Source organism: Myotis davidii, unplaced genomic scaffold (assembly GCF_000327345.1).
Source record: "Myotis davidii unplaced genomic scaffold, ASM32734v1 scaffold187, whole genome shotgun sequence".
Taxonomy (NCBI): domain Eukaryota; kingdom Metazoa; phylum Chordata; class Mammalia; order Chiroptera; family Vespertilionidae; genus Myotis; species Myotis davidii.
Window position 1 is genome coordinate 2,748,710 of NW_006383018.1, and position 11,317 is coordinate 2,760,026.

An 11,317-nucleotide genomic window follows, 5' to 3' on the forward strand; every position below is an offset into this window, starting at 1 on the left:
AATATGAAAATCTATTACTTCATATAAGTACATAGGAAAGGCTAGTATAATTGTTTAAGCAGGTTTTTTTTAAAGACAAGACCGCTCTTTTTTTTTTATTTCAGAGTGAACTTACATATTCAATGACGCCTCTTTTTCCAGGAAGGGTAGAAAATAGTAATAAAATCAAAGCTTGAAAATTTGGGGTAAATATCTAGCTGTGCTCTGAAATCCAAAGCAAGAATTTAATGTTTTCCTTTCACTGGCCCACTTCTTGGCAGTTTAAAATACCCTTAAGAGTGTCAGTGCTAGTGTTTTCAAAACCTTGATTCATTCACAATCTGCTGAGGGCACTTTAGCACTTTCAGTATTTTTCCACCAGGTCGAGTTTACTGCAAGGGCGACTATGTATTAGTAAGGGTTAGATCTGAAGGAGAGACCTAACCTAGCAGGGTGGATTAATGTGACTGGCTTTGGGGAGTTTTCATCTTGTCCATGTTACTAGTAAGCATATACTCCACCTGCTGTCATTATTTAATTTAGGGCAGTTGGGATGTTAACAAGTATAGAAAGAATGTTCTCCACAGAAGTAGAGTTCAAAATTAAAGGAAGAGAGAAATATTGAAAAATGTAAAATGTTGTTATAGAAAACTTTAAAATAACCCAATTTTTTGTTTTGGTTTTTGTTTGGTTTTGTTTTATTTATTTTTGTTGACAGTATTACAGATGTTCCCCATATCCTCCCCATGGTCTCCCTCAACCCAGCCCTTGCCCCACCCAGGCCTTCACCACATTATTGTCTGTGCCTATGGTCTGTGCATATATGCTTATATGCTCTTTGGTTAATCTCTTCCCATCCTTCCCAGCCCCCATCCCCTCTCTTCTAAGATCTGTCAGTCTGTTCCATGTACTCATGCCTATGGACCTATTTTGTTCATCAGCTTATTTTGTTAATTAGAGTCCAAATGTAAGTGAGGTAATGTGATATTTGTCTTTTTCTGACTGGCTTATTTCACTTAGCATAATAATCTCCGGGTCCACCCATGCTCTCAAAAAGGATAAGAGATCCTTCTTTTTTAGAACTGCATAGTATTCCATTGTGCAAATGTACCACGGCGTTTTTATCCACTCATGTACAGATGAGGACCAGTTGGGCTGTTTCCAGAACTTAGCTGTTGTAAATAACACTGTTATGAACATAGGGGTACATATATTCTTTCTGGTTGGTGTTTCAAGATTCTTAGGATATATTCCCAGAAGTGAAATCACTGGGTCAAATGGCAGTTCCATTTTTAATTTTATGAGAAAACTTCATAGTGTTTTCCACAGTGGCTACACCAGTCTGCATTCCTACCAGCAGTGCGCTAGGGTTCTTTTTTCTCCACATCCTTACCGTCACTTATTTGCTAATTTATTGATGGTAGCCATTCTGGCAGGTGTGAGGTGATACCTCATTGTCATTGTAATTTGCATCTCTCTGATTATTAGTGACATGTCTATTGGCCATTTGTATATCCTCTTTGGAGAAGTATCTATTCAGGTCCTTTGCCCATTTTTTAATTGGATTATTTGTCTTCTTGGTGTTGAGTTTATAAGTTCTTAATATATTTGGAAATTAACCCCTTATCAGATGTATCATTGGCAAATATATTCTCCCATGCAGTGGGTTCTCTTTTCATTTTGTTGACGGTTTCTTTTGCTGTGCAGAAGCTTTTTATTTTGGTATACTCCCATTTGTTTATTTTTTCCTTTGTTTCTCTTGTCCTAAGAGATGTATTGGGGAAAATGCTGCTATGTGAGATGCCTGAGATTTTGCTGCCTGTATTTTTTCTAGGATTTTTATGGTTTCATGGCTTATATTTAAATCTTTTAGCCATTTTGAGTTTATTCTTGTGTATGGTGTCAGTTGGGGGTCTAGTTGCATTTTTTTGCTTGTACCTGTCCAATTTTTCCAATACCCTTTATTGAAGAGAGTGTCTTTACTCCATTGTATGCTCTTGCCTCCTTTGTTAAATATTAATTGGCCATAATGGCATGGACTGTCTGTTCTATTCCAATGATCAATATGCCTGTTCTTGTGCCAGTTCCAGGCTGTTTTGATTTCAGTGGCTTTGGAGTACAATTTGATATCCGATACTGTGATTCCTCCAACTTTATTTTTTTTCCTCAACATTGATGAGGCTATTCAGGGTCTTTTTGGTTACATATAAAATTTTGGAGCACTTGTTCTAGATCTGTGAAATTGCATCGGACTCTAAAATTTAAGAGTCAGAATCTGGATACTCCCCGTTTTGTAAGTATTACCCTTTACGTATCTGGATCAAGTAAAATAATGCATATGAAAGCACTCTGTAAACTGTAGAGGTCCCTGCAAATAGCATTACCATTATATAGCATTTGACAGTCAAGTGACAGCCATTATGGGAATGAGTGTCTGCCAGGGAGAGTGTTAAACAGTTTCGCTAGAATAAATAAATGAGAATTGGACAATTTTCTATGCACAACAAAACACAATCTATTTATGGAAACTAATAAAATATTATCTGTTTACCTTGAGGGGAGGAATCTCATTAATTTTGTTTTTTACAACAGTGCATTGACAAAGAAAGTCTCAGCATTAAACTACTCTATGTCTCTTCATTATTAATGTAACTAAGAGTCTTGCCTCTCTGGTGAACAGAGAATTTCACTTCACAGACCTAAGTCTTTCCTTGTATTGGTCTTTATTTTCCCCACGAGTTTATTCCAATGTCAGGGAATTCCTTCATGTTCTGTTTGACCAATTACTGACCCTCTTTGCAAAATGAATAGATTTGAGCCTATTTTCTAAAAATAAGCCATCAGAGCAGTTTTATGACCACAGTCCTCCCTCTACATCAAAAGCTTTGATAAGAAAGTGATTAAATGACCATTTTGCTTTTGATGTAAAGATAAGAAAGAGTGAGGCATCTGACAGGTCTGTCCAGTACAGTTGAGGCAAGAGTCAGACTTGTCTTTATGGGTGGGCGGGCTTCTTCACAAATCATTTTCAAGAGATCAGTTGTTGTATGATCCAGTGGCCAGTGCCCATGTTGGCAACTTTGCTACAGAGACAATACGTCCAGTGTCCAATGAAAGGATCGTGGCCCCCTGGCTTTGCTCTGCAAAGAGTGTGACAGTAAGTACAGGGGGAAGAGAGAGACCCTCCACATCACTCATCCCGGGCCACTGTATTACCAACTCAGAGAGACAGCACATGCTCATGCTGCAGACACAGACCCACAGGGTGTGTAGTTCTGTCCCACTATAGAATGCAAATGAGGAATATTCTAGAAGTTTTTTGTTCCCCTTTATTTCCTCTTAAGCTTTTACATAAAACTCAGTATCTCTATTGAATGCTTTCATAAGTAAATTGAACCTGCTACACCTCTCCCCTTGATGTCCAGCTTTCATGAGCTAAAACATTAATAAATCCCAAGATTTGTATAGAAGATTTTTATAGAGATATTTACAAGTCAACTCCTGGGAACCAAATGTAACTTAGTTGTTCTACAAGCAGGCAATTTATCGAGAGAGTCTTTTGGAACAGTGTAAAAAAACCAACAAAATAAAACACAAAAAGCAAAAAAACATGCAGTTAAAAAGTGAAGGACTAATTCAAAAAAAAGAAAATGACATCCTCTGGGGGAATATATGCTTTGAAGATGTTCCTTAAGGACCAGAACTTGACCTTAAGATGTCTGTGCTCAAAAATGATTATGTACTTTTAAAATATATGTTTCTCAGGTAAGGATAACCCTCTGCAGGTATGACAATGGATATACTCAGTCCTTGAGCAAACAGTCAACAAATGCCACGTCCCAACCTTGTCCCAGGAACCGTCCCTCATAGGAAGTAGCCCTTTTCCCCTTGCTTTAGCCCCGGTCTCCCTCTTTTGTGCACATTTAAAACTTGAACCAGAAACCATCAAAACTGAACATGTGAATTTGTCAAAGATTTAAAAATAACTTATAAGAACAAAAATGAATAGTGAAAACAGTATATTAGGTGCAACTGATTAGAGAATTAGTGGAACTGGGAGATAGCTCTGAGATAATTGCTTAGAATGGAGGACAGAGGGACCACCAGATGGAAAATATGAAAGAATGACTAAAGACAAGGAAAATTTAATAAGATGGCATTACATGGGTGTTATAAAATGAGAAAGGAGCAAGAATTGGGGAAAGGCAATATTCTAAAAGTAACAGCTGGGATTTTTTTCCAGAATTGATTAAAGACATGAAGCCTCAACTTCAGGAAACACTGAATACTAACCAGATTAAATCCTAAGAACACCTTCCATAGCTAGCAGAACTCTGAGGAGGAAAAGAAGCGCTCTTAGACAGAGACAACAGGAGCCCATGAACTAGTATCTTCCGAGTTCAGAGAAAATGCTTTGAACCTAGACTTAACCCCCAACAAACCATCATGCTATATGAAAACAAAATAGAGAATTTGCCACCAAGTTCTTTCATCATGGAAAGAACTTTTAAAGTTTGTATTTCAGATACCAAAAATAAAAATCTTAGAAAACTATCTGAAACATAGGAGCTACGATGATTAAATAAATTATAAATGGGTAAATCTCAACAATAATAACAGTAACCGTTTCATCTGTGACATTAAAAGCATAAAAAATAGAAATAAAATATTAGACAATTACAACATGAGAGATGGGACTAGTGTCATCAGAATTAACATGTTCCAGTATTCTTGTATTGTTTGGCAAGATGGTAAAGATAAAGTTTAATTCTAAGAAGTTAATGTTAAATATTAAAAAGTTAAGGAGCCATTCACTTAGGGAACTGAGGATGAAGGTATAAAGTGTGGAAGTTTCTTCTGATATCCTTGATGGTTAAAAAAAAAAACAAAATACTAAACCAAACTTACCCCCAAAAAGGGTGCTAACCACATATTGGGTGATTCCGTGGTGTTCTTGCTGAAATTTTTATTAAGTTTCTGATGGGTGGTAGAGATTAGAGATTATTACCAGGAACCCAGTATAACCTTTATGCAGACACATGAAACTATAGAAATTCATTATTATTCCACCAAGAAGCTCCATAAGAGGGGTTGACTAGGACACAAGAGGACTGAATTAAAGTTGGGAAAGTGTTTTACAAGCGTTCTGACCTAGATGGGCTAAACATGAGGGAACATCTTTTCTATTGCCTCATTACTGAAAGAGCTACTACTGTTTGCTAGGAGGTTCATTTCACTTCCCATTACTCCCAACCTCATACTCGAAGTACTGAGAATTTCAAGTATAATATATTGAAGTAGACTTCAGTTTCTTTACATCATTCTTGACTTGTGAATTTTCTATCAAACTATCTCAATTATTTTATAATACTATGAAGTGTTTCTTAATAAATCAGTATGGCTCAAAATGGACGGACCACCCTGTCATACATAAGACAGTCCAACCAGTACAACCTTAAACAAACGTATAGAGGAACTTAGACTGTGTGGCATTACTACAATAGTAAGACTATGTGAAGCAACTTACAACACTGATTTGAGGAGAAAGAAGGTGCCAGGTTCTGGATTGGCCATTTGATGATGCACTGCCTCCGACCAGACTATTGACGACTGGTTATGCCTTGGAAAGGTGAAGATTCTTGAAGAATCTGGTTGTTGTGTTATAGGTCTTGGGAGCGCTCTAATGCTTGTTGCCCTAGCATTAATTGAAGGTGGAATGAAATATGAACATGTGGTCCAGTTCATAAAACAAAAGTAGAGTGGAGCTTTCAAAAAAAAAAAAAGCAACTTTAGAAGTATTGTCCTGAATTCCAGCTGCACTTCATAGATACCAGCAGTCATGGACATTACCATTGCAGTCAATAAAACTGGGCTGCTGGATTCAATTGCCTTGGAAATGGAACTTCAGAAAGGACCCCGTTTATCATAACTATGAGCCAAAATGTGGGCTTGGTGAAGGATAAGTCAATGAAGCTATCCTGGGAGCATTGATAAGCAGTTTTATCAGGCCTCCGCTTGGCGGAATTTCAGCTTCTGTGTTTGGATTATGATCAGCCTAGTTGGAAATTTAGCAAAAGATTCTCACTGTTCAGCATTTAAAACATGCTTATCACTTTTATCAATTGACCTTTCCTGAAATCATGCAGTATTATGTCTCCTTCAAATCTATTTCCATGCCAGAATCTTAGCAAAAGGTAAGAAATTTAGAGAGCCTGGGTGCTGAAATGCCAAGCACAATACTTACATGTTTTTAATATCATACAGAATTAAAACTCTAGGAACTAGGAAAACCAGTGTAGATTGCCTGTGGTTTATCCCTTCATTTCAAACATTGACAGTAGGGCTTCTATGGCTATTTGCCTGCTACTTTATGTTTATAGCGCCCACATTTAAAACGGGAGACATCAGGTTTGTGTAACCACTGATTTTGTTAGCTTTTGACCAAGTTTATGATGATTTTTTAAAGCCTTTCTATAAATCTCATTTTGTGCAGCTATGATAACCTCCATTTTGAAAAATCACAAACCTCTGGTGAAAAAGTTCATGTAAAATCCACATCGTACAGAAGCACATATCTTTACAGTCTCCAGACGAAACGTCTGAGAACTAATTTAATGTTTGCACTTTGGGGTGCAACTTAAAAAGAGAGGGCCTGAAAAAAGAGTGGGAGTGAGCTATTAAAGGATTTTTAGCAAAATATTTTGCTTGTCTTGTGCAGAAGGTATGGAATATGCCCTATGAAACAGAAGTTAGTTTCTGCTAATGAATTGAACATATATCTAATATTTTATATTTCTGTTGAACTGTGTGACTTTTAATTTGTATACTTAACAATTTGTATTACTATGTAATTGATAAAATGGTGGTGTGCATCAATATTAACTCAATCATATATTTATATTGTCTGGATGTATGATTATAATTCTCTGGGAAAAATACGTTGTCAGTGTCCATCAGCTTGTAAAACTCATTGTGAGAGCTTAAACATCTAAATAAATATTGAAATGCAAAAAAAAATTGAGAGTAATTACTAAACATAAAAATAGAATGTATAGTTCTAAAACAGAAGATGGAAATGTTGAATAAAATTAAATCCAAAAAAAAGACAGAAAAAGAAAAGATAAAGTAGGTGGAAGTAGAATGCAAGTTTAAGATGGTAGCAGTAATTTAAATATATCAATGATCACAAAATGTAAATGGACTAAATTTTCTTCTTAGAAAATGGGGATTATTTAATTGAATAAGTATTAAACCCAGCTATGTAGTATTTATGAAAGATAAACCTTAAAATTATGGCTATGAAAAATTAAGAGTGTCACCAAAGGTATACCAGGCAAATATTGAATTAAAAAAAACCCCTGAAAATATTAAACTAATATGAGAAAAAGAATGAACTTTAGCCCATAAAGTTTTATTAAAGATAAAAATGGTCACTACAGAAGGATTGGTGACTTAATTTACCAGGAAGAGATAACAGTGTTAGATTATTATGTACTTAATTACTCGACTTTAAAGAATATATAAAACAAAAATTGATGGAATTACAAGAAAACATGCCATCACAATGGGAGACTGCAAACAATAGCCACAATCATTATGGCATTCTGATAAGGTACGCCTTTGGCTAGGGGTATAACTTTCAAATACTGAAGATATCTTAGAAGTCTCATGTCTCAAACACCTTGCATGGGCTCAAAGGTCTGGTGATCACAAAGACTGTGATGTTGAAAATGCATGTGGCGAGTTGGAATAAAAGTGGTTTTTGAAATGCAAGTGAGGAAATAGCAAACTTTCTAAATTAAAATTTTATATGTATAATCTATAATTTGTGTATAAACTGAATGTCACAAATAAGCATTGGTTTGTTTCATCGACATTATTAAAGTTTGCTCAGTTTGGGAGATGAGATGAAATTGTCTTATATTGGTGATTTTATTATACAGTTGTGCCTTGACTTACAAGTTTAATTCATTATGTGACAGAGCTCGTAACTCAAATTACTCGTATGTCAAATCAAAAAGTGAATGAGTGAGACACGTGATGCTGGGCTGATGTTGTGGTGTTCACTGTGACGTTCGCTGCGCCAACTAGCAGTGGGGTATCTGAAGCTGGCTCGTAACCCGAATTTTAGCTCACAACTCAAAGCAAAAAATCGGCCGAGAGACGGCTCTATCTTGAAAAACTCGTTAGTCGGGACACTCGTAAGTCAAGGCCCTACTGTAGTTAGGTACATATGCATAAAATTTAAAAGTGACCAGCAATGTATTGCAAAAAAAAAAAAAATACAACTACAAATATAAATCTTCGAAATAGTGAAACCATGCTTCATTCATGGCTTATTAGTTCTGTAAGGACTGTACACTGGTTCATCACTCTTGTAACAGAGTCAGGACTAAAACTCAGATCTGGTCTCAATCTGGCACTGTCTTATTTTATCAAAGTTCTATAGAATGTATACACACACACACACACACACACACACACGAGGCCCAATGCACACAATTCATACAAGAGTAGGCCTTCCTTCCCACGGCTGCCAGCACTGGCTTCCCTCTGGCACCATCAACCTGGGCTTCCCTCTCGCCGCCAGCAGCCCTGGCTTCATCTAAGGTCGTCCAGAAGGACATCCGGTCTAATTAGCATATTATGCTTTATTATTATAGACTAGAGTCCCAGTGCACAAAAATTTGTGCACTCGGGAGGTCCCTCAGCCCAGCCTGTGCCCTCTCGCAGTCCAGGACCCCTCAGGGGATGTCCACCTGCTGGCTTAGGGCCACTCCCTGGGGGAATGGGCCTAAGCTCACAGTCAGATATCCCTCTAACAGCCCAGGAACCCTCAGGGGATGTCCACTTGCCAGGGGGGAGCAGGCCTAAGCTGCATTCAGACATCCTTAGCGCTGCTGAGGAGGCAGGAGAGGCTCCTGCCACCCACGCTGTGCTGGCAGCCCTCAGCCTGGCTTGTGGCTGAGCAGAGCTTCCACTGTGGGAGCACATTGAGCATCTGCCCCCTGGTGGTCAGTGTGTGTCATAGTGACCAGTTATTCCCAGTTGTTCTACTGTTAGGGTCAATTTGCATATTACCCTTTTATTATATAGGATAAACTACATGCAATGTAAGTGCAACTTTTAACATAAAGTACCTATCTCAAACTTTGCATTTGATATTTTAAAAATAGTGAAAAGTGTCATAGGAAGAGGAAGGATTAGTTGTGATTGCCCTGGCCCCTCTTAAAGGAAAGTGGGGGAGGAAGAAATCTGAGAATCTGACAATGCCTCCTTCTCCTGTGGACACATTTCCCTTTGCCAGGCAGACATATTTAAAACCAATCCACTGATCAGTATTTTAAAAACAGCTATTGCAGCTGCCAAACACTGAACCATCTAAGAGAGCTCCATGTGTGAAGCTTTAGAGAGGTCTTTGCTCTTTCCCCTTTTTCTTCTTCTACCCAGGTTTGTTGCTTCCTTTCCTCTTCTGCCCCCACAACAATTTAAAATCGATATTAAAAAGCTGCTTGAGGAGAGTTGTTGGTCTTTGAGGAAAGTTGTTTAAGGCTAATTGTGTGTTTACTAGCCTCAGGGCTTTTGAACAAATACCCACAGGCAGATGCCACTTTCTGCACAGTCTTCTGGCTGCCTCTGAGTCCGTACTTATTGAACCTTGTTGCAGAATCACAGAAATCGAGGGTAAAAGCCTCTAATTTGGAGACAATCCAAGAGCATGGCAAATACAAACCACTTTCTTTTTTTAACTTTTTAAATTTTTCAATTATAGTTGACATTCAATATCATATTCGTTTTAGGTGTATGGCAAAGTAGTTAGACATTTACTAGTATATAACCTAGGAAATGATCCCCCGATAAGTCTAGTACCCGCTGGCACCATACATAGTTATTTCAAAATTATTGGCTGTATTCTCTGTGCTGTACTCTACATCCTCCTAACCATTTTAGAGTTATAATTCTGGAGAGATTTGAATTCACTCAGCCTTCTAATGGAGCAACCCACTACCTTCTCAGACTCCCACTTAGCTTCCTGTTACTAGATTGGAACAGAATGATCTTACTGGACTGTCATAAATGAGAGAGTGCAGAAGGGCTTGACACATGTTCAATCTATAAATGGTAGCCATTATTGGGAATACTTTTGTTATTACTATGTTAATTATCCAGGTTTGTTTGTATGTAGCAGTGAAACAGAGATTCCATGAAAAGCAAGGCTGGGCTGGGCTGTGTGGTCTGCTGCCCGTTTGAAAGCTGTACCACATGGAAGACTTTACTTCTCTGCTTTTTTTTTTTTTTGTAATCTTGAGACACATTTTCTATCTACTGTTGTTTTAAAGGTCATCTTGAATTGATTCAGCCCCATATGGTTTAAGCATATTCCCTTTGTTAACCTGCATGTTAATATTTTGATTGTTGACATTTGACTGTACTTATTCCAAAAATTTTATATTCGATGTAAGAAAATGTGAATTCTTAGAGGAAAAAGTAACATTTGTAACTAGAGAATTTAATAGCAGTTTTATTTTAATTTTCCTGGTTATTTTGTATTAATTTTCCTATAAATGTATCCAGATGTGTATGCAGTACATAGATCCTATGAACAAATTCTGGCAACTATTTGATAAATTATCGTCTGAAATTTTCTACCTCTGGACCTAGTTCTAGCCTGCCAGTATCAACCTTTTGCTTATAGTAGGAATATTTTAAATTAATGAGACTAAGATTACAAGAGTAAAAGCCAGTTAGTTTAGCGTAACAGATACTCTAAGAACCAACATGTACTCGGCTTCTGTTTATTTTCAGCAGGTAATTTTAACTTGTTTTCTTGGCCAGGGATAAATAAGTCCAGAAAGTTTGGGTGAGCCTTATGTCTTACTGAGTGACTCTTCATGTCTGGTCTGATTTCTCTCTTTTGTGCTTATGTTTTCAGGCTCAGCTATGTGAATTATGCAGAGGATCTGGCCTCCAAACTCCTACAATGTTCCCCAAAGAACAGACTATCAGCACAGGCTGCCTTGAGCCACGAATATTTTAGTGACCTGCCCCCACGGCTATGGGAACTGACCGATAGTGAGTAGGACAAATCCACAACATCCAATCAAAGCAGGGACATTATTTTAGCATCTACGTGTACCATACATGTAGAGAGATTGATGTTTACATATGCATGGTGTAAGATTATATGCTTGCATATACATTATGTGTGTGTCTATATACATATATGTACATTTGTGTGTGTGTGTGTGTGTGTGTGTGTAGAGAGAGAGAGAAAGAGATAGAGAGAGAGAGAGAACACAGAAGGGAAGGGGGGGTGTGTGTATATATTTAGTGGCAT

General features: G+C 37.4%; 1 protein-coding gene across 4 annotated transcripts in view; it reads left to right on the top strand.

The window, feature by feature from the left end:
* Positions 1–11,317, top strand: part of CDK14 (cyclin-dependent kinase 14) — a 506,888-nt gene that overhangs the window by 411,954 nt on the left and 83,617 nt on the right. For all 4 annotated transcript variants that reach the window (XM_006779192.1, XM_015558314.1, XM_006779193.2 and 1 more), the window contains one exon: positions 10,913–11,052. In XM_006779192.1, coding sequence (XP_006779255.1) covers positions 10,913–11,052 — 140 coding nt within the window. The remainder of the gene's footprint in view (positions 1–10,912; positions 11,053–11,317) is intronic.